The following is a 25,278-nucleotide window of genomic DNA, read 5'->3' on the forward strand; positions in this document are numbered from 1 at the left end:
ATAGATGCCACACAATGTAAAGTACAGTATGTGAAGACTAAAAAAGAGCAGTGCATTACACTCTGAATGATCTTCAGGGGGAGAAAAAGCATGTAAATATAATGTGCATATAATATTCAGACATGGTCTTATGAATTAGTCTACAGCTATATATCTTACAATTAGACATGGTCCATTTTTAGATATATTAAAATGCCAAACATGGCCTATTCTTGCAGTATAGCAGCTTGGTTATATACCTGTATTATAAGCCAGGAAGCTTTGATCAGTAAATGTAGTTTTTTATCAAAGAGTCCTTGAGTCACCCTGTCTACGCACAGAGTTGACGTCATACTGGAGACTTCGTATTCAAGGTTGGTCTCAGCTCAGTAACAGTTTTCTCTCGAGGGGCACCGGTAAATGAGTGTGAATAAATGTAAGTAGGAGAGGGAAATACACATGTAATGACAGGCAGACAAACACAGAAGGACCCACACTGGTTTAAAATGCCAGGGAACAAATAGATGGCTGATGAAAGAATGATGAGGGAACATAATGGCACCCTTTAAATCAAGTAAAATTACTTTCTTTATGTGTCTGTGCGCTTCGGCAGCAGTGTAGGAAGTATGCCTTAGAGGTTTTTACACACCACAGTCTGGAAGCAGGAGTGGAGCTGCGTGAGAAAAGGCGGTTTGTCTCTCTGGGCCAAGACCCTCTTCTCCACCATCGTACATTCAACATCGTCATCCTGGATCACCACGTCTTTCTTCAGGATCTTGATGGCGTACAGCTCCTCTGTCGACTTCATCTCTGCCAACATTACCTACAATCGAATGGAGACACCACAGGTCAAAGGTCAAATTTCATCACAAAGATTCTGATAAACTAGACAAATGGTGGCGTGACAGAAGTATATCAGTGTTACATATATTACTTTCCTGTCCCATTGTGTGTGTGTTTGTGGCTCTCACCTTGCCGAAGCTGCCCTTCCCAAGTAGGGCCAGGAAGTTGAAGTCGCTGAGTCGGACCCGGTCCATGTTACCTGAAGGCAGGCTGAACCGCCGGTGGTCTGATGGCGTGATCACTTTCTTTCCATGGCCCAGCTTGGCTTTCTGTGGCGTACGACACACACGTGTAGTAAAAATGGCATTAAAATAAAGAGGATATTCAAGACTTTAATTTATCTTCTCCGGTGGGTGTCTCACAAGAGACTTTATGGATATAGTTTGAGTTTAGCATTCACACAAAAGTAAATCCCTAAAACATGAGGAAAATCTCAGGGGTAGTGTTGAGTTATTTGCACATTTCTCTTTTGTGCTTCTACAGTTTGATGCCTCCTGCTCCCGTAGGACTTGAATGGGGCACTTAGTTAGTCGTCAAGCTACTAACAGCTGGTCTGGAGTCAGAAACTGATAATGTAATGACCACAAAAGTATTTTTAAAATGTAATAAAAAACATCTCTCTAAATTGGTTGAAAATACAAGAACCCATCAATGATAAACTCATGATGAAGTGCAACATTTAATATATTTATAATTAGAAATAACATTAAAGGAAAGTATCACATTATCCTTGACCCATTTTGTATTAGTATTTCTAAAATGTTGTAAATTGACATTAATACATTTTCAGTCCCATTCAAGATATTTTTATTTTGCATGCTGGCCATTACATTCTAATACATAATGATAACTTCTGTAATTGTTTAGCAGTTATTACATTATCATTTGCTACAAGGTGTCATGATGGACACACGAACATCCCTCATCATCACAGACAACTGGTTAGCTGCATATCAGCAAATTGAGTTTCTCTGTTCTGTCTATGCAGAGAAAACATAGTAATCTATTTTTTTCACTGACATGCCACTTGTTATATTCAGACATCCTCAGAGACATTCAGCAGAATCTCACTTGTTGGTGTGCTTTGGGGAAATTGTGAGGTGGGCGGTCAGCAGGGGGGTGCCAGTGTTGCAAGGTTCCCTGTTGTTACAATGACTAGCCTGCCAAGTGTCTTTGAACGAAAAGGGCAATTAGGACCCTGCCAGTTCCCCTCATGGCCCCAGCGGTTGTCTGTTTCTGTCAGCTAGAGCGGAGAAAACAGGCGACCGGTGGGGCATAGACAAGCTGTTGCCAGGCCAACCATTTCTCTACCCTTGACTGGCAATATACTCTACATTATTAACTGCCACATATTTATTTGACTGGTTAAGTGGCTCTATGTGTACACATTAACAGCAGACTAACATTAACATTAACTTTCATTTTGGAGGAAATACTACTGGGTCTACAGGCTACCAAATAAACTATTTAATTACAGTTAATTAGTTTCAGGTATAACTGAGTCCCAGAGGAGAGACAGCTGGAAAGAAAACCAGCAGGCCTCAGACACATAGATGTGCGGTGAACTGACTGCTACAAGGTTGCAAATAAGAGAAAAATATCAAAGACGGAATATAAATGCCTCAAACTTTAACATGCCTCTTTCTAAAAGCATTATTTCATAATAATAGAATTAAAATACCGTTAAACAGATATACATACTATCATCAAACGAATCTTAGCGTAATAGGGATACAAATATTATCATTTGTATAATAAATAATTAATTTCACATCCTTGTGTCATTATTGTGGGTTTCATTATTATGTTTGATGGCAAACCTTGTGTTTCCTAACCCATCCAGCAAAGGCGTCCAACAATAAGTCTGAGACGACCCAAAAGATGAAAAGGAAAAAAGAAATTCGAATTCGTTTTTCTGGCTTTCCTTTTGTTTTTCTCATAAAATACTGGATATTTTCACCTCCTCATGCCATTAAAAATCCTTCAAATGACAAAAACCCAGAAAGGAAAAATTACTTTTTTTGGTTTTACTCCTCATAACTCATGTTCACATTGCTTTATTTTTAAAGGATCACAAGTCAAAACAGTACACATATAAAAGTGTATATATGTAGACATCATATGTCATTATATCACTGTTGTTGCTTTTTTATGAAAAATTTGAACAATATGTTGATCCTGTGTGATTACTGCAGCTTGCAATAAGTTGCTCTATCATCACCTTTGCACTGCAGAGACACTTAGTGGTCATTTTCAAAACACACTTAGACAAACATGTCTAACACGGACCAAACCTACATAAAAATGAGAAAACTTCACATTATACAAACATTTCACAAAACCTGCTTCAACACAAACAAAAGTTGGGTTCATGGATATTCATGTCAGAGAAGCCACACAGTTGTATTCAAACACATACAGTTCAGCCACACATCAGTGTCATAATAAATATAACACTGCCACCGTGTGGACAGATTTGGCATGCACACCAAGACCCTGTGTGTGTATTCATTCACACAATTAGTGAGTCCATGCTTCATGTCCTAACAGCCTTCTATAGTCCAGATCGGACTACTAGAAGGCGGGCTGTGGATCACACTGTAGTATGACACCACCAGTGGCAGTGGTCCACAAATTTACTAACAACGATGCTGTTTGGTGTTTGTGTGTAAGATAGGGAGTACATATCTTAAAGTTTATACATGCAGCATGTTTATTTAAATTCTATATTCATATTAATAGTGAAACCTTTGCTGCAAATGTCAGCTTTTGCTGATCTGACCATTGCAGCAGATGGTACAGGTGTCTTCAAAATATATGATCTAATTGTTCCTTTGCATTAAAGTTATATGTAGTCCCTTAAATTGTATGTTTAGATGTGTTTTACTGTATGTGTGTGATTAACATGTGAAAAACTGAGACAGAGAGTGGGAGAAAGTTAGCGTGTAAGTGTGTGAGAGGAGTTACAGTAAAAACAGCTACTGTAATCTGCTACTGTAATCTGTAATCTAGTGCGTGCTGGGTCAACTATATGCTGTTATATTGAGCCTTTGTTAGTAAATCAGATTGATTTGTGGAAGCCCAAGAGAGATCCACAAACAATCCTAATATAGTAAGTAAAGTGAGTGTGATGCAAGCTGGGAGTGAAGGAAATAGAGACGAAGCAGGCAGGAGAGCTACCTTGAGATAGTGGATATTTAACTGGCAGGCCTAGAAGAAAGAAGAAACTCACTTATTAGTGCAGTCAAAAGGTTAGTTGTTGGTGTATGCATGTGTGTCTGGCTGTAAAAAAAAGTATGACAAAATACATACTAAATAACACATGAGAAATGATGAATCAATTACCTGACTGAAAACAATACAATGAATCACAACTAGACAACTAGAAAACTGATTAATTTCTTTTCTGTGACATCTGGCTGCATCTCTGCATCTTGCACTAGTTTCCACGGCAACCACACAGTTGTGTGAAGATGGAAGCCTCGGAGGAAAGTCAAGGTCAACGTTGTACAGTATGACGAGAAGCAGAAAATTAAAAACAACAAGACTCAGTGTCTTGAGGACTGCTGTGAGCAAATGACATTTACACTAAGTATTAAAACACCTGTATCCACACACAGAGCTGGACTTTAATAAAACTGCCCTCTGTTCCATTTTGTTTACTTAAATCCTATACATCTTTTTGCACTCGTTTGCATCACACTGGTCAATATAGCAAATACTTTCTACTTGTGTGTTATTAGTATGTAAGTGAAGATGTTGTGAGTTTTGTTTGAATTGTAGACGCTCTAACTGTGTTGAAGTAGACAGAAACCTGTAGTTAACAGACCGGCCACTAGAGAGTGAGCATTAGTTGCAATAAATGTTTCCTTTGACTTGATTAAAGGCCCATACCAGTGTTTTTGTTTTCATTCATTTTCCTACAAATAGACAACAGTGTGATTCAAAACTTACTGAAGATGTTCTCCATCACAATAAACATCATGTTTGCTTTTATTTTAGTAAAAGTTGAATTATTTTTGCACATTATTGGTAGTACATCATAAGCTATTCAAATCGAGATGCAAGTACAGCTGCATTCCTTATCTATGAATTTTTCAGATCAACTGGAATAATTGCCAGCAAGGAAAGCGTAGGAAAAACTGAAATATAAATCAAGTAACTTGGATTAAACCTACCTAAATACTGACACTGGTCCTAGATTCATTACTGGGAAGAAATCAAGAATAATATTGATGAAAAATAGCACAAAACACGAAAATTAAAAAGAAAAAAAAAGATTTGGTATTAGAATAGGGCTCTATAACACATAAGTATTTATTGATGCTTGTTTAGTGTCATAAAATGGGGATTGGGTTAGACAACTTAATCAGATATTTATCATATTGTTCTGTAAAAAAATTAGACTGGTACTATTTTTATTTTAACTTTTTATTGTCAACAAACAGCGCATGGGTCTGTCTCTCAAAACCTTTAGAAACAGGTCAGCCGGTGCTACACTGTGGCTCATGTAGGTGTTTTTAATAGCTTTTTGACAACAATGGAGCTCTATGGCACAGAGGAATAAGCATTAATAGGCTTTGACTACACTGACAACCCCAGTTAGTAAAATAACTTCACTGATGATTTAGACTTTTTCAATGTATGTGTTAATAATAATAAGAAAAAGAGGAAACTCTGCCAGCTCACATTGTCAATGTAGCAATTGCAGACACGTGCTGTGCTGGAAATAGCTTACACTGGACTCCAATGAGGCCAAGGAATTACAGTAAGAGCCTTAAAGCTGTTCTTTTGACATCCATAAAACCCCCTGCTGGGCTTCATTTAGACAGTCACCGACATTATTTCTCCTTCTGTGTGACTTCTCAAATGTGTTAGCTGAGTTATGTCCCAACTCTAAACAGTAATGCAGAATTTATAATGGCAGGTCATCGTCATCTACTTGTGACTCTGTAATGAAAACCACAGATTTAAATGATTATTTAAACAATAGACTTTAATGTTTATCTTCATTTAGACTTTCAAATAACTGTGCACTCATGTCTGCACTTCCTACAGTAACAGGTGAGTGTTAAGTATGAGTGTTATGAATTCTTACGTGCGACTGTAACTGCACTTCTTACATATGGCTCTCTGGGTCTTGCTTCTTTTGTTGTTTGTGCTGCCTGTATTATTATTATCATTATTATTATTAGTTAATCCTTTATTTAAACAGGTAGTCTCATTGAGACTGGGATCTGTTTTTCAAGAGAGTCCTGTGTACAAAAATAAACACATACAGTTTATGCATAGACAGACACACCAATAAATTCACAGACATACATTATACATTTTCATTAAGAAAAGCATGTGCAATTGTGATGTAAATACATACATTTTAAAATGTTCCACTGAAATAACAGAATGTAACTTTATATTTTTTGGAGCATAGTATTTGAAACCTGTTTTTCCAAGTTCAGTGTGAACAAGAGGTACAGCTAAAGTTAAAATGTCCTGTGACCTGACATTGTAAGTACTGCATTTACATGTAACCAGACACCAGAGGTAACCAGTCATTTTTTGCAGTAGAGTCTTATAAACATACAATGCTGCTCCTTACTATTTGTTAAGGAGGACCATCCCACATTTTCATATAGGATGCAATGGTGAATGAGAAAAGTATCAACTGTGATGAAGCGCAGTGCGCTGTGATACATGGAGTCAAGAGGCGGGTGGGAGAAGCATACATATAAACAATATCACTATAATCACAATCAGACAGAACTGTAGAATTTACAATGGTCTTTCGACTAGTAGAAGATAAACATCATTTGTTTCTGTACAAAAATCTAATTTTTACCTTCAGCTTGCTTGATAGGTGTTCCACATAGATCTTAAAATTGAGTCTGGTATCCAATTATAGTAAATATTTATAACATTGAATTGTTTCAATTTCATGACCACGAAGGTGACCAGAGGTGATATTGTTACTGTATATGTTGAATAAAAGAGAACCAAGAATGGACCCTTGTGGAACACCTGTACTAACACTAAGGGGACTTGACTTGGAACTGTTGGAGACTACTGTCTGAGTTCCATCTGAGAGATAGTCATGAAAACATTAATGAACTATTCACCTACACCAATTGAGCATAATCTATCCAGTAGAATATCATGATCGACTGAATTAAATGCTTTAGACAGGTCAATGAAAAGTGCAGCACAATGTTGATGATTGTCCTGGGCTTCAATGATATTGTTAAGTATGCATAATGCAGCTGTTATTGTGCTATGACATGGTATAAATCCTGACTGGCTCCAGGATTCCTGCTAAACAGGATAATTTTGAGATTGGACGGTAATTATTTAAGCTGCTATGATAAACCTAACCATGGCTCACAGATCTAAAAGAAAATGTATTGCCAGATCGGGAAATATTTGGTGAAGAACCTGCAGATAGAAAACCAGCACTTAAGCTTGTAATAGTGTACTGTTTGTTAAACATGTTGCCACATGAAATGAAATGATGATTGAAAGCCTCACACATTTGATTTGATTGTGATGATTCGATTTTCAAAGCAAATATTAGTGGAATTATTTTTCAAGGATTTAATTATTTTTGATAATTAGAAAAGACAAAGATAACTAATTATTATCTGAGTTTTTTTTTTTCCAAAACTCAGATGCATTTCGAGAGATATTTGTTAGTAAGGATAAGCAGAAGTTAGATTTGGCTTTTCTAATAAGGCTGAGACAGTTATTTTGTTGGTGCCTGAAATTTTGCCAGTATGTCAGATGATTGGTGGTTTTGGCTAACTTCCAGGCTGCATCTCTGTCAGCAAGAGCTTTGGAAATGTTTGGGGAGAACCAAGGATTGGAACGGTGTTATATTCTGAAAATTTACATTTACAAGTACACTGTTAAAAAATGTGTAAAAGATTATGAAAAGCTACTTCTGGGGTCAGAAATGTTTCCAATTTGTTCAATTTTTATTGGTGCTCCCCATGTTTAACTTTTTGCCACTTTTCACTTTACTGTGAGCACTTGTGCCACACATGAAATCCTGCTTAAAAATCAAGAGCATTCACTGTAATGCCAGAAGAAAGTGATCTCCCTCTATGGCGCATAGGGTGAAAAGCACAAGCGGGAACAGGACGGGGTTACCATGGTTACAGGCAAGAGGAACCCATTTTGTTAATGTGAGTGTGCACAATAGATGTGTGTGCATGTGTGAAAAAGAAAATCTACTTTTGTATTTATTCAATGTTACAAATTCATAATCTGACTCAATTGACACTGTTCCTCACCTCAAACTTCTGTCGGAGCTCCAGGTTGACGTCATCCACCTCGGGGATGGGAACGTTGTAGTACTCTCCCTCCTCCTGGTTGAGCAACTTGTACCTGTAAGAGACAAAATGGTCAATGTTTACAATTTACTTTCACCATAGAGAAGTAATAAATGTATTTCCAATTTACTATTAATCCATCGTTCCATGCATTTCTTCCTCTGTCCACCCACGCAGCCACAAATCTTTGTTTTTCTGCACCACTTCAATCATAAGTAGCGGCTGATTCCCCTTCTCTGAGTGTTTGCAGGCCTGCTCTCTGTCAGCAGTGCCAACTTGACTCTACTTCCTCTCTAATGTACACATCCTCTGGCCACTTGTCTAATGACCTGGAGTATACAGTACAATACGCAGATCAACACACACATAGACTGTAGTGTTTTCCGAGCTACCCGTGCCAGGCGTTTTTACACACAGGTATTTCCTGGAGCTTCCAACTGTACACGCAGCAGCAGTCGATCAGGCTTGGTTTAGGCTAGACTGCGGCAGGAATGCTAACATGGTTCATGGAAGAGTGACTGTAACATCTCTATGAGTGTGTGTTTGTCAGGATGAGACAAAGCAGGGACACAGAGACAGAGTGATGAGGAAATGACGCCGGCAGGTGCTGTTTGTCAGAGTGAACGGAGCTGGCTTCAGCCACCAGACTTTACAGTTGTGTGATGCACTGCTGTTTCAAAGTGGAGATGGTCACAATCAGTGGCGTTAGTGTAGTGTCGAGTTAACAAGTTGGCAGACTGCTTTGAGAAATTACGTGAAAGAAAATGGTCTCTCTCCTTGTATTCAAAATAAAGCAGAGGAATCACATTGATATCCTCTTAAAAACCATCATTTACTCACTGCAAGTCCATTCCTTATTGTTAAAGTAATGTGCAAGTTTGAAGAACCTGCTGCTGAAAGAATCTGACCTTCACACCTTTACATAAATGCACAGACACCTTTACTGAGCTGTATTTATAATATGATAAGAAGTGCTTCCACTGCATGTTCCCCAGGTCTGATCTGAACTTGGAATGACTGCTTTTAATTTCACTGCTCTCACAACAACTGTGGAACAATTTACAACAATGTTATCCACAGTAGTTATTTTTTTTTTTTATCATTATTTCATTTTATTATCTGCTTTGTATTAGGTTCTTTTAGTTGACCCTGCTACTTGTCAGTATCCTGTATTATTTTTTGCTTGCACTCAAGTCTCCTTTAAAAAAAAAGAGATCTCAATCTCAACTTGACCTGATTAAATAAAGGTTATATAACCATTACAGTAGGAGCAGGGCTGAGATCAACTCACTTTATATAGTGCCACATTATTAAAAGAAAGTTCCTCATTCATGAATAAAAAAAACTGCCCAGCAGTGGAATGAATGGACATGAATAGGACTCAGAGAGTCAACTGACCATCCACAGTTGGTAGCTTTGATGAGCTCAGACACTCCAAACGACATGGAGCCCATGAAGTCATTCCTGGTGGTCCGGTCCCAGTCCCACACCTCAATGGACAGACGGCGGTCCTTATCTGATGCTTTCAGCTTACTGAGCACACACAGACACACACAGACACACAGACACACAGACACACACACACACACACACACACACAGAAAGGGGGTAAAAGTAAAAACGTGATGACAGTGACTACACGAATTAAACGTTTTCCTCATTTATCTTATACTGTTTTACTATAGTAAATCTATAAAAATAAAACATACACACAGGCACAACAGTAGACACAAACACACAGACTTGACTTGACTCACAAGGTGAAGGACTCATTCCAGCAGGGGTTGAGAGATGAACGGATGGTCCTGGTCTTCTGTTTGGTCTCATTCTTTGGGTCTGGGATAAGCTTGAGTTTAACATATGGGTCTGATAAACCATTTGGATCCATAGGAATCAAGTTCCTGGCTTCACCCACTAGAGGAAGGGAAGAAGACACAGAAAATGTCAAAATATGTGTGTTTGAGTCCTCAGACAGATTCAGAGGCTCCATGACTCCACACTGACTCAGGGGTTAAAAAGAGAGTGTTGAGTCACAGTAAGTCACTCCAAGGCCAGACAGCAAACAGAAATGCTCTGAGCTTCAGTCTCACCAAAGTTACCTCTCTGGACCAGACAGACAGACAGACAGACAGACAGACATATTTTTGTCCTCAGTTACTCAGCTAATGGCTCAACAAATCAGGCAGCACATATGCTGATAACAGGTGCTGTGAAGCAAAACATACTGTCAAAATTCACTTGAAGTTGACAGTGTGAAACGACACTAACAGGATTGTAACACTGTTGGGTGTTAGGGCGCAGGCACATGTAAAATCAACAAAAACAAGAAAAACCTAAAAAGAATAACTCGCCTAAAAGAGTCTCACACAGTCAGTTGTAAATCAAGTAAATAACACAGGTGATAATCTGTGAAGGGAGTGAAGAGATCTCTTGTAGTATACACTCTCGTGGTGAGGCAGTAGGTGAGCAGATAATGTGAGGGAGGCGTGACATTTCCCTGTCATAACTGACAGTTATGAAAAAAAAAAGTAACATAGCAACAGGAGTAGGGGGACGAGGTGGAGTGAGCATGCCACCTTCACCATGGCGACAGCATCTACTGTAAGTGGCCAATAGGCCGACTCTACCACTGCCCCACTTAGCAACATCATGTTAACACAAACAAATGGCTGCTACAGGACAGTCACATACAGCTTGAATTAAACAATACATAATGACCTATGGATTCCTCACTGTCACAGAAAAAAAGAAAGAAAGAAAGAAAGAAAGAAAGAAAAAGAAAGAAAGAAAGAAAGAAAGAAAGAAAGAAAGAAAGAAAGAAAGATCCTAACAAACAACAAAACTATAACAGACGGAATGCAGAAACAGGATCACACGGATCCTCTAAAACTGTGTTTAGCAGCTCCAGCTTCCCCACTCTGCATATTTAAATGTAATCAGACACGGTGCAGGAGGGAAAAGCTGCAGAACTGTTTCAGAGAGTCAGTGTGAACTTTCACACAAGGACACGTTTGCTGAGATTCTTCATTAAAACAGCGGTAATGTATTTTAGATCTGAAGCATAAATATTCCAGGGCTGAATACAAAGCCTGCACAAACATCAGAGAAATGTCATACGGAGTCACTGCTGCTCATTTAGCTCCGTCTCTGTCTTTGTGAGATTTAATCAGATTTATTTTGACATTTAGTTGTTTTCATCGCTGCCTGTGACAGTAAAGTTTGTAAGGCAGTTTAGTTCAAACTCAGCATAAGCAAATAAAAAAAAAAATAATGAAACAGAGTCAATAGTCAAAATCAAACAGCAACTATATTGATGATTGAAGTTTATTTTAAAGCAAAATATGCCCAAAATCCACTTTGTGCTGGTTTTCTGAGTCTCCTATGATACTAAACTGAATATTTGGGGGTTGTTGGTCAGATACAGTACATAAAGCAATTTCAATGTGTCAACATGGGCTTGGGGATCTTTTTTAACTCCTCTTGATATTTTACAGACAAATGATTAATCAATGTATTGAGAAGCTAATATTAGTCAGATTACATCAATTATTTAACAATCGTTGGTTGCCTGTACTGGAACTGAACTATTTTCAGCATCTTTGTGTTTTGTCTGTGTTCCTTGAACAAAACAAACAAATGTTCTGAAGGGAGAAAAATAAGCCTCAAATCTTCCTCGTTATCACTGTGTGCAGAAAGAAGCAACAATAAGAAGAAAAGTGAATGGTGAAACAAATAAAAAATATCGGTATTATGATTTCAATTTAATTCAAGTGAGTTTAATAATAGCATTAATCAAGAAACTAAAGATGGAAAACAATATGACAGTGTTTATTACAATCATAAAAGGACTATCAGGTGAATCGCTTAATATCACAGAAATATTCTAACTTTTCACACGTCAGATTTTTTTTTCATGATCTTCCAGATTCATGCAGTAGAGGGCAATGTAGGTCTCTCATTTAGATTTGCATATCTGACAAAAAAGATGCCAGTGTCAGAAGCTTTTACCTTGTTCATGAATGTGTTGATTTTAACCTCATAGTTCACTTCTTACCAATACAAATCAGCTGCTGATCCCTCAGCTAATCCCTCCTCCTGTCTTTTTGTCTCTCTCTTTCTGTCTCAAGCTCGCCCACAAGCCCACATACGCACACATACGCACACATACACACACACACACACACACACACACACACACACAGATACACACACACACACACACACACACACACACACACACACACACACACACACACACACTGATACTGTTACACACAATATGAAGTATGAGCAGCATCCCACGTTCTCATCTAAATCCTCCCCTCTGCTGGCTGTGGCAGCGTTCTAGGCATCAGTCACTTCCATGGCAACGCTGGTGCCAAACAATGCCAAAGCAACTTCAAAAAACCTGTAAACACACTAATGAGGTGACACACACACACACACACACACACACACACACACACACACCTATGCATGCAGATAAACACATGTACGGAAACAGACGACAATGGATAGGTGATGTATGCCACTGAAGTGTGTGTAACATACATACACATACATACAAACACACACACGCACACAATGAAACATCACCATTATCAGCGATCAAGGACTATCTCTGCTGTCTGTTGCTTAGATACAACAAGAACTGCTTGCCTTCTGTATCCTCCCCTCTCTTCGCTCCTTATGAGGTAGTTACCAATAAAATTAGTGTGTTTTTTCCTGCTTGTGTGTGTTTTGTTTTTATCACTTGTTTGCTGTAAAACCAACGTGATAGAGACAGAAAATGCAGATGCACAGTATGTTTCTGTTGACTCGATTAGAGGCTGTTGTTTACGTTATGCACATATGAAGAGGCCAAGCTACCACTGTGCATCCACTCTGCTTCTGTCTTGCAAACATCCAGGGTATGATGTGAAATGTTTTCCCTGCTTTTTCCACAAGTATGAACAAAAACACAACAATAAAGTGCAATGGTGCTTAGCTGACACCTGGATCTTCTGTAGTTTAGAGACAATGAATGACAAAGTTCAAGTTCTTTCTTCTGCATAATGATTATTTATTGTCTTTTATCTCAGATAATTTCTCTAAAGCACTAAGCATTATTCTCTGTACTTAGTGCTTCCAGAAAATGTGAACACAGCATCAATTTTAAACAGCTTCTCTCCAATAGCTAGTCTGAACTTAAACTCCTGTCTACAACAAATATTCTGTTAATAATTACCTATGATTATTAAATAACCGGGAAACATGAAGCACACACAAAAATATCCATGCCACCTTCATCTTCTGTATATGAACTGAACGCCTGCTTAATAAAAGTATGCCACAGCTAAAAATGACATATCATTTGGATACCGGGGCGGGGGCTGTGGTGGGCCGACAGTGTAATCTCCTGAAAAGGCTTTGAAATTCAAATGTGTTATTGCATAACAATGCCATGTGCAACCAATGAATGCCTGATAATCTGGGGGGAAAGCTGCACGGCCAAACGGGAGCTGGATGGATCCCTGCTGTGCGGTGTCAGAGATCTGAATGCAGACGTCACATACACAATGAAGGGAGCGGGAGAACCAAAATTAACCTAAGGTTTCTATTCTGGTTGTGGGTCATTTAAAAAAAAAAGTGTAATTATGAAATTCAACAGAGGCCGGGCTACGGAAAGAAATGACACTCCTCAGTGAGACATGACGGTGCTTTGGGTTTTTGTGACACCCCTTCCACACGCCACTAAAACAAAATTCATTGAGCACAGGCTGTTTTTTTTTACGGCGTGAAAGGGTTTCAGTGAATTATTGAAAGACTTGAAGCAGAATGAAGCATAAATTCTGTCATTGTGTTTAGTCATCACATATACAATAGTGTAATGAAAATCATTACAGTAATATGGATTTTTCACATCATTGGCTAAATTTGTAAATTGACTGTCAGGTGAAACTTGAACTTTGATAACGAACCGCGAATTTCTCAAATTTTACATTAAACGAATCGCACAAACAAACCTGTCAAATTAGCTGACAGGTTTCATTCACGAATATGGATTTTGGTAAACATTATAGAGCTTGACCACAATTGAATCACTACAATTTCTGAACACTGGGGAACCTGGCCAGGTAAATAAGGAACCTGGGCAACTACTTTCTAGAGGAAGAGGAGTAAGGCTCCATGGTGGTGTCGTAAGAGGAGGAGGCAGAAGAGTACAAAGACATAGAGGTGTCCCAGATGAAATACAGGCCACAACCATGGCCTTACAGTGACAGAGGTTGGTTGCAGAGTACAGCTTAATGTAAACTGTGTCACAGTGTCTTCAATTATCTAAACTTTCCACAGGGAAAACAAGTATAAACTCAGTCAATACTGGAATTATTCATGTTGCAGTATGAAAGTAAAAGTAAAAAAAAAAAAACATTACAATTATGTAAAGTCAATAAAAGTAAAAGTCAACACATATCTGAAACTCATGCTGTAAGGTGCATTACAGTACATATACAGTAATATTAATGATTTGTTAATTACATTGTGTAGGACTAGACCTTGTGCCGGGGGCAGAAGAGCAGTTTCTACACCTACACAAGAGCAAGAGATCTGAAACACGCTGGTCGTATTAGTGGTATTACACTGAGAGAGCCAGAGTGCAACCTTACTGGACAATGGAGCCTTTCAAGAAATCAAACTCTGTAAGCATCTCTAGAATAGACATTGTTGAAAAGACATCAGATGACCATGAAACAACTCCAAAAGAAACCATATGAGAGAAACTGTGATAGAGGGAAGGAGCTGCTGTAACAGTACGTACAGGTGTGCACTACACCTGGTACGTTGTTCTGGCTTTTCCTTCATTATGGCCTTTACCTATTCAATCTATACTGAAGTTGTGAAGAGGAACACAGAACATTTTTACTTTGCTATAACTGTATGATTATACAGTCAACTAAATTTGATATTTATTTGATATATGTTTATTGTATTATAGAGAATGAATGGAGCTGGAGGTGAAATCCATCACACCCTTGGCTTTGTAGATGAGGCTGGTTTCAATCTGGCCAATGGCAGGAGATGTGGATGTGCCAGGCCAACGTGGGGGTAATATCACCATGTATGCTCCAATGTCTGAAAATTGGCGTGAGTATTCCCAATATTGGCCCATACGGCACACAGAGGCTGCTGACCTCAGAAGTCACAGTTAAGGTCACCTCAGTAGATTTCTCCCAGGGCTTTCATCCCCATATCATTTCATTAATAATATAATACATCTAAATAATGAATATATAATATTCATATAAAACATGAAAAATATTCTACTTACAACTACATGATGGTGTTACAGTGTGTTATAAAGATTGACATTTACATGTTCATATATTGAATATGAATGCTAAAGGAAGAATATGAGGTGTTACTGATGTATATTATAGAAAAAGACTAAATATATTCATTATTTGTGATCACATTTTCTTTCAGATACACCCACAGACAAACACATAGTCCAATTCGATACGGACACATAGGTCTTATCATTATATTGCTACATGCCCCTTAGTATAAAAAGCCTAATATCAGATATTAGGGATTTGTTTGTACCACAGGCCTGACGGCGCTATGAGTTGTGTCAGTGGAGGGAAAAAAAAAATGCGTTCTTGTTCAACCGTGCTTTAAACCTGAGGCGAGCATGTCAGCAGTAGGAAATCTCACCACTGTGTGCTCACTTTGGCCCGGTCCTCATTTGCCCTGTGTGTGTGCTTGTGTGTGTGTGTGTGTGTGTGTGCGTGTGTGTGTATGTGTGTGTGTGTGTGTGTGTGTGTGTGTCTGTGTATGTGGACAGGTCATGGAGGGACATTTGCATGTTTGCCATTTCTTAAAACTCCACAATAAACGTCTGCTCATGCCCATGGGTTATTTATGTCACTTTTGCTAGAAGAGACGGTGATCAGGGAGAGGAGTGAGACAAGGATGGAGGAGGTAATCAGAGGGAAAAAAGAAAGAAAGCATGGGGTAAAAGGGAGGAAAAGAAAGAGCAAGATAAACAATCCAAACAAGGCAGAGTAAGAGCAAAAGAGACAGAGGCTGCAGAAGAAGGAGGGAATGAGACATTATAGAGCCAGAAGGGAAAGAGAGGACGAGTCACTCAACTGAGCAATGATTTCAGCTGGTTGAAAAAGAGAGGATGAAAGAAAAAAGGACAGATGTTGATTTCTTATTGAGGAAGAAAATAAAGGAAGAAAAAAAGAACACGAGAGAAGAGAGGAGCTCAGCAGGTATGTTGAGAAAATGGATGACGAGAAAGGGGAAGACACACCGAGATTTCGAAGAGACAGGTAAGATAAGATAACAGGAAATGTCAATATTGGAAGAAGGGATGGGGAGTAGAGTTAGAAAGAGGAGGGAAAATAGGAGGGGGAGAGTACAGGGAGAGACAAAGAGAGAGAGAGAGAGAGGGGAAGAGAGAAAGAGAGAGAGAGAGAGAGAGAGAGAGAGAGAGCCTGGGAGATGTGTCTGTTTTCTTGGCTGGAAAGATTTAATCAAGTTCACATCGGTGCGGTGAACCACAAAGGCCCGCCACTTGTCTGTGGGAGCCAGAGGGGAGCTGGAGAACAAGCTGAAGCTTCACTGTTCAGACCACTGCCATTAAAGAGGAGGGAAAAAATAAAATAAAATAAAATCCCAAAACAAACCACAGCAGAACATACACTTCCTCTGCCTTCTCTCCCCCATGTATTGTTCTCAGTATTGATCCCTGTCTTCTTTTCTCTGCCAGTCACAGTCCATGCTTTGTCTCAATGGTTCCATCATTTACATTTTTTCTTTTTCTTATCTACCCTTTTTGATTTTATCTTAATCCTTGGAACTGTGTTATAAATTTGTATTTTTGAAAAAAAAAATCTGTAATAACCTAATATGCTCAAAATCATTCAATCATCAAAATTTTAAATTGCATGACTTCAAGACTGTTGGTCTGACCAAATGAGCAAATTAAAAATGTCACCCTGAGCTGTGGGAAATCACGATGAAAAGTTATCAACAGACAGAAGGAAAATATATAATCACCTGTTGCAGCTCTGATACACAGCTGTGTGATGAAGAGAAAAACAGACACAGAAGTCCGGAGTTTGTATTTTTTCTTAGATATCAGGCATCACATATGCCAGCAACAGGTGCTGCAGAGCATACTGTCGTACGTTCCTTGAAGCTGACACAGTGTGAAGCGGCAGCAACACTTTCAATAAACACTGGAACACTGGTGGGTGTTCTGGTGTGTGTACGCATCAAATCAAGGACAACACGGGGGTGGGGGATGGGGGGTGCACATCAATTTAACATGACAACAGCCGTCTCTCCCACTCTCTCTATGAATATGAGCCATTTCGGTTTCAGCTCTGTCCGACTGAGGTAACCATGTCGTCGAGACCAACGCTTTCACCACTGTCATCATCACCTCATGACGGTGGTTGCCACCATCACACACACCGCAATCAAATTCATAGACAGACGCAAACGAGGACATTAAACACAACATGTAACTGTCGGTGTTTCGCAGAAGTTCAGGCCTTGTGCAGCAGCAAAACAAAGCAAAGAGCTTGATGTTACGTACAGCAGACCGAAAGATAATAAACTGGAAAGCAATCCAAGCAGAGCAAACAAATGACTTAGGTCTACTGTGAATACACCTCACTTCCATCAAGAAGACTGAAAACAAATACATACACATTTTTATGGAAGCAATATATTTCCAAGTCAATCACATCTGCCTCTCCTGCTGTAGCTGCAGGTTATTCCTGGTTGATCCCCACTGAGTAGGAAACACTTTATTGGCCTCAGCAATCATATTTCCTGACCAGCACTGTCTCGCCCTGCTCCTGCATGTGTGTGTGTGTGTGTGTGTGTGTGTGTGTGTGTGTGTGTGTGTGTGTGACAGAGAGAGAGCGGTTGTGGAAGTGACCCAGCAGTCATTTCTCTCCCTGCCAAAGGGGTTTTAACACTAGAGAGTTCTCTACTCCAGGTGCTGCTCTTGACTGACAGGATAATTTGGAGGTGTTGAAAATACACACATGGGCACACACACGGGCACACACACGCGCACACACACACACACACACACACACACACACACACAAACACACACACACACACACACACACACACAGGTCATGAAGGCAGGCATGACTTCATTTTTATGCTGACACAGAAATATATCGTAAAGTTTTGCTTGATTTTCCATTGATGCAGGTAAAAGCACAGCAGCCAACCATCTCAGAGTTTCTGCTATTACGGACAAAAACCATGGACGTTGTGGTCGTATTGTATGCGACTTTACAATTAGGCTACTAGAACATCTCCAGATTTGCCTTTCTTTTCGAAGTCTTTTTTTAATTGTTCTCCCATTTTCTCCCACATTACAATGCTTAATTCAACTCTGTCTCCTAGAAATTATGTATACAACAACTGAACTTCAACAGCAAATATGTTGCGTAGGACAATTAAATTATGACTGAATCACTACTGTTTTTGTATTTCTAATAACATAATGAGGATGTGTTGTTAATTTACATACGTTCCTTTTCTAATCTTGTAGAATAATATCCACTTGAAGTATCTACAGCATTATTAACCCTTTTTTGATGTTTATGTTTAGATACTCACAACACCTGGTTAAGGTAAGAGAAAGAACTTGGTTTAATAAAGAAAAAGTTCAGAGTGACTTCACACACGTATTTACATTTAATGAAAACTTCAGTCTTTCCCTAACCTTAACTTAACAGAGGGCTTTTGTTGGCTAAACCTAACCACAGACAGGACTCTAGATGTGAACCATCTGTCTCATGTGCTTTATACAGCCACGACTCGCCCCAACAACCTTGTGGCGACTCTATAGCCAGCGATTATGTTGTATTAGCTGTATAGAGATGTATTTCCTAGGAGACAGGGTTGCTCAATTATGTACATGTATTAAGTAAGTAAGAGAACCAGATATCATCCCATTACCTCCAGAAGCTGTTTCCAGGGTTCATACTCTGAAAACCTTTTTAAGGCTTCCTCAGTCTTCCATGCATTTCGGCCCATAGTGCACACACACACACACACACACACACACACACACGAATGGCACAAAAATAATATACTGATTTGGCTCTTGGAGACAGTTTGATTTTTATTGGACCTAATGGATAAAACTTTGATGACACGGTGAGTCTTTTCATTGTTTGTGACGCACAGAAACACTCCGTCATTGTTTTACGGCTGTTCATTTTGTAATGACTGTGTATGAGCAAAAGCCTTCATGGGCCAGTGGAAGTCACATGACCTGCAACTCTAACACAGCTGCAGTCAGTGTGTTATACCTCCATGACGCATTGTGTTGCCAGCCACTTCTTTTTTACTTGCCTGCGTGGAACTTCAGAGAGAACTGTTTACAGCGTTGAAGTGCTGCACTTACATACAGTTTTGATTTGCTTGTACTCCACTACACTATTAATGGCAAACGTTGCACTTTTTACCTGTTACTTTTCAGATTAAGATTTTACATACAAAACTTTTGATGAGCCTATAAAATATGTTACATTGCACAGGGCAGATAACCCAGCAATAAATAAAGTAATTAAAATTAGCTCACCCTCAACCCAAACCCTGTACTGACACAGAAATATGCCCCTCCCGCCTAGAAAAATAACCATGTTCATAGTTCCTGAGTGAAACAGTGAGCGACCACATGTGGCAAGTGTTTGGCTACAGGCAGAATAAACAAATCTTTTTCTGAATAGTTCATTAACACAAGTCTAAGCCATTCATAGGAGCCCAAAATTACAAAGCTGAATAAACCCAGAGATCTCTTTCAAAGCTCTGAAAATTAACAACTCATCAGGGAACCACTTGTTCACGTCACTCTACAGCTGAGCACTCTCAAGTGCAAAATGCAGGCACAGCGATGCAAACTGATTAAGTTTCAAACCAACCTGTGACGTGTAGCCTGTCCCCGCTGACCTCGATCTTGAGGAAGAGACGACCCCGACGCTCTGTGTGGTCTGTCCCACATAGGCTTGGCACGTTGACAACACACTGCTTGTGTACGTTCATGTCGCAGGCTAGAAAGAGACAGAAAACAGAGTGGGGACATAGAGAGTGTTGATTTTAGCCTGGAGTCAGTTACGCCTCAAGTTCACAGTGAAGTAGCTCTTTCTTTATTCCAAACGCATATGAGGGAATCATGCATATGAAGGAACGACAGGTTAAGGATACATATGGTATGATTTACTAAGGTTCACGCACTTTTACGCAGAAAATTCTCTGCTTCTGAAGAAAATGTACAGAAAGAGATGGTGTGGTGTGGTGTGGTGTGGTGTGGTGTGTGGTGTGAGGAAACTTGAACTGACAGTTCTCAGTGACAACAGACACAGAGTGAGTGAAAAACAAAATAAAGCATGGAGCTGTGCTTATATTTAACAAAAGGACTAATAAGAGACGAATTAAATATATGAAAGCAGAAATTTAAGCAAGACTAGTTTATAACATTAAAGAAGAGAGGACGGGAAGTGGAACTGCTACATTACCCCTCTGCTTGCATCTGTATAAATCTGGAATAGAATCTTTTTGGAACTTTTCCATTTTATATCCAATATTATAACAAAGTAAAAGCTATTCCTGGGATGACTGTAGTTTTCATTTTTAGCCACGGTGGCGGCAGGGCTCCACCGACGGCAACAACAGTCGTAACGGTTCATCACTTCTTTCCAGACTGATCCATCTCAACAACTTTAGAACTGATTGCCATGAACTTTTGTACAGACAGTCACCTACATAAAACCCTCTGACTCTGGTGATGTTCTGACTTTTCCTTTAGCTCCTCCATAGAGTTCACATTTGTGGTTTTGAGTGAATAGAGTCTAAACAACTACTGGATGGACTGCCCTGAAATCTGGTGCAGACACTCATGTTCCCCTCAGGATGAATGCAAATGAGCTTTCTGGGCTCAGTGATGTTCTCGTTTTTGACCCCACAACAGATGCATGCTGGGATAGAGACCTAATGTGGCAAAAGATTTGTTTGAGAAAATATTCTGATTCAGTACAGGAATGTCTATTTTAGGTGGGTAAAAGCTTCAATTAGAAAATCCACTTCTTTTCTCAAAGGTGCTGTCTAGCACTTAAACATGAATAAGTAATCACCACATTAACTTAGAGATGCTATAATCACTGTAAGCACATTAGATCACCATCCAGAGGACTAGCAGCCTCCACCTCGTCCCACTGGGCTGGATATTGTGGAAGATGAACTGAATTATGGTACAAAGAGAAAGCAAAGGGTTGTTCTTTCAGCACATGTGAAGCCACACAGCATGGGTGTTAGAGGGTGCAGTGAAATGATAATGTTAGAGTCATTTCTATGTTTTCCTCAGCAAAAAGGGTTCATGGGAAATGTAGTCTTCATTTTGGTAAACATCACCCCCTAACATTACTGGAATGATAAAAAGACTAGTTAGCCTTAATTTCAATTTCTTTGATTTATTTTGCTTGCAACTCTTTCTTTCTTTTACAAACACACACATACACACACACACACACACACACACACACACATACATACACACACACACACACACACACACACACACACACACACACACACACACACACACACACACACACTTCAGCAAAGCCAAACAGATGAGGGACCAGAGGGAAGAGCGAACATTTGTTCTCCTCTTCCCCATCGTTTCCCCCTCTGTCCCTTACTGCCCTCTAACTTTCTCTCAAACCTTCTCTCCCCTTCCTCCCCTCTGTATTTTCTGTCCTCTCCCATCCAACCATCCATCTCTCCTGCCCCCCCACCCACCAACCCACACACACACACACACACACACACACACACACACACACACACACACACACACACACACACACGGCAGGCTTGTCAGGCTGACATGCTGGGAGGAGACAAGGAAAGACAGAGATGGGGAAGCAGCTCGTAATAGCGATGGCCTCCCCGCATCAATTTGTTCTGGTGTGCTCCCATTACCATCTGTGATGAGGCCGCCACCAGAGACCCACAGATGGATAGACAGAGTAAGAGGAGGAGAGAGGGAGGGAGGGTGATGGATGGAGAGGATGGGGAGAGAGGACAGAGGAGGTACAGTGAGGGACAAAACGGAGGAGAGACATGAGGGAAAAATGTAAAGGGAAGTAAAAAAAAGATGACGTAGAGAAGAAAGGGAAAGAGGAGGATGAGTGGGAGTAAAAGGAAAATAATGGGTGTAGCAAAGAGGGAAGAAAGAGGAAAGGGTGGGAGGAAAAAGAGAATCAAAATGTGGAAAACGCAGTGCAGGATGGGGTCATACATGCAGAGACAGAAGGGGAAGAGTTGATAGAGCAGTGTGGGTGGAAAGAATGGGAGCAAAGAGAGGACTCAGCGGGTCGGGACAGTGAATTCTGCCTGTGCCTCAGATGTGGCTGAGTGTAGTACAGTACCAGTCTATTCCCATCTGTTCTCATTAGGGCCGGGTATAGGACAGAGACCAGCGCAGCATATTTGACACAGGTGCACACTGCACACACACACACACACACACACACACACACACAACACACACACACACACACGCACACACGCACACGCACACACACACACACGCACGCATGCATATGCACACGGATTGGGTGTGTACTCACTGTCACATTTCATCCCTTGGTGGATGAGCCCGTACAGCAGCGAACCGCAATGGTCGCAGAAGGTGGGACTGCCGTACGAGTGGATCTTGAACTTGTGCTTGCTTCTGGGGTCCTGGGCAATGAAGACAAACAAGAAGAAAAACACTGAATATATTTTTGTAATTTAAATGCAATTAAAACAGACAATAATAACAGGACAGCTTCATACCCTTTGTGGGATGAGTATATCATGTGTTGTATATGTTCTAGTGAAAACTAAGTGTGCAACATATTCTCAAACTTATCATGCATGTATTCTGTAGAATAGCCTTTTTTTTTTTTTTTAAAAGCAAGACAAGTCTTCTCTTTTTTCCCCACTACACACTTCATGAGAAGGCTTCACATTTGAGTTGTTTCTAACAGGCAACAATTAAGTAAAGACTTAGTTCTTGAGGTCACAAAGCCCTCAGGATAGAGATTCAAAAGGTATAATTTGGGGTAAACAGAAACCTCTTTTGGTTCAACTGTTACTGTACAAAATTTTTTTTAAATAAATTGGTATAAGAGTCTTTGAAACATTTCTGTTAAAGGAACCAGAAATAGACCTTTGTTACAACATCTGTTTGTCACTCTACTGCTTAATATCTCTCTCAATGATTCAAGGAATAAATGATTTCAAAGAGCTTCCAAATTGGACTTTTTTCCTCATTAAGATACTAAAATGAGATCCATGTACTGTAGCTGAGTTTCAGCTGCATGATTTGCAAATCATACTTTTTTTTGAAAGAAAGAAAGAAAGAAAGAAAGAAAGAAAGAAAGAAAGAAAGAACGATTCAGATGGAAAGGATATGTCAGGTCCTTATCAGTGTGTGGGAATGTGTAAGGTTCAAGTGTTGTCATGCTTGGTGTCAGTTCTCTCAATCTTGTCATCCTGGAAGCCTTCCCAGCATCCTCCCTGTTTCAGTCTTCAAATGTTGTTAAGGCACAAATACACACCTTACAGTGATCCTGTAGTGCCAAGGGCGAGCGAAACTGAGCAACTGTTTATCTTGGCCAGAACATCTGGCACTGAGGCTGAGTAAAAATTGAGCTAATGAGCAATTGAGGGATTGAGGCTCTTATAAGTTTCCAAGAAAACAGGCCGGACAGTAGAAACTGTGAGATTTTATAAAAAGTCTGCGTGTATGGTTGGAGCATTTGTGGCATCCAAGTTTCAATTGTTGGAAATCGATTCATAAATTTTCCAGTCAGTATTGTTATAGTCGAGGTTAGCTAATTTCTACAATCACCACAAAACAAACATTGCTGTAATTAAAGCCCTGCAAATGAGTGTGGATAAACCCCCACCAGCGTCGCCTCCATCATGCTGAAATGTGTCAGAATGGCTGCATGTGTAATTATACAGGCCACTGACTGAGTAAGTGGGCCCACATCATTGAAAAGTGCCCTTTTTCCACAAACACAAACGCTAAATCAAGCAAGCAACATGATGAAAGAAGGAGAGTGTGAACGAGATGCCAACAGAGAGATGTGGAAGGAAAGTCTGTGTATGAAAGAGGAGGGAGGAGGAGGAGGTGTGATTGGCAGGGGAAACAGTCAAGTGGCGTGAGGGTCCCGGAAAAGTCTAATTAGCATGTTCTCCTTTTAGTAAGCTTGCCTATTTTTGCGCCTTTCCTCTAGCTTTTCCTGGAGGCTTTTCTTGAGAATAAAAAAAAGATGGCGTAGTGGTCATGCCCCTTGTGTCCTGACTGAGTCTTCTCTCCTGGGTCCTCCCTCCTTCTTCAACCCATTACCCAACTTTTAAATTGTGGAAACATTGTGGAATTTATCTTAAAAGAGGCTTGCTCGGTGAACAACAGCCTCCAGGGACATAGACAGCAACAGAGGAGATATTATCTGCCCACTCTCCACTTCTTTCTCTTTCCTTGACTTTATCAGCCCTCTTCCTCACTATCAGCCCTCTTCCTCCCCTCCAACTCTCTGGACAGCAAGCCCCGGATGTTTCTCACTTTCATAGCAAGCTTTCTCTTCTCTCTCTCTCTCTCATCTTCCTTCCTTTATATGTTTTCTCTCTTTTACCCCATGCCATTGTCTCTTTGTCTGCACCCCCCCCCCCCATGCTTTTGGGAACATGGGTAAAATTAAAATGAAAGGGTTTCCACTCGCAGTCATTCTCAGTATCCAACTCAGTGCAACCCCATGGAAGGAAGAGGCAGGGTGTACGAAGCCATAATCTGCTCGTCTCGCTCGGCTTCTGCATGTGTGTGTGAATGTGTGTGCATGATTGGATGCATGCATTAATTCCACCCTTTAGGCCATCTTAGAGCCTTGCATTGGTGCAGAAACCCGGAAAAGTGCAGATGCACGTTACAACCAAAACGGAACAATTGCTCAGACACACACAGAGAAGTCCTTTGTCTCTCTCTCTCACCTCCTTTGACCCAGAATGATCTGTCTCTCTCCTTGCTCTCAAAGCATCAAGAGTTCAATGA

General features: G+C 40.0%; 1 protein-coding gene across 2 annotated transcripts in view; it reads right to left on the reverse strand.

Moving 5' to 3' along the window:
* The window catches only part of prkcab (protein kinase C, alpha, b), a 108,142-nt gene that overhangs the window by 11,930 nt on the left and 70,934 nt on the right, over positions 1–25,278 (reverse strand). The window contains exons 4-11 of one of the 2 annotated variants that reach the window (XM_056401152.1): positions 22,808–22,919; positions 20,099–20,227; positions 9,905–10,061; positions 9,546–9,680; positions 8,109–8,202; positions 4,003–4,032; positions 951–1,091; positions 629–802 (exon numbers count right to left, since the gene is read on the reverse strand). In XM_056401152.1, the coding sequence (XP_056257127.1) occupies positions 629–802; positions 951–1,091; positions 4,003–4,032; positions 8,109–8,202; positions 9,546–9,680; positions 9,905–10,061; positions 20,099–20,227; positions 22,808–22,919 (972 nt within the window). The remainder of the gene's footprint in view (positions 1–628; positions 803–950; positions 1,092–4,002; positions 4,033–8,108; positions 8,203–9,545; positions 9,681–9,904; positions 10,062–20,098; positions 20,228–22,807; positions 22,920–25,278) is intronic. The other variant, XM_056401153.1, reaches the window with a different exon arrangement.

Source organism: Seriola aureovittata, chromosome 17, assembly GCF_021018895.1.
Source record: "Seriola aureovittata isolate HTS-2021-v1 ecotype China chromosome 17, ASM2101889v1, whole genome shotgun sequence".
Taxonomy (NCBI): domain Eukaryota; kingdom Metazoa; phylum Chordata; class Actinopteri; order Carangiformes; family Carangidae; genus Seriola; species Seriola aureovittata.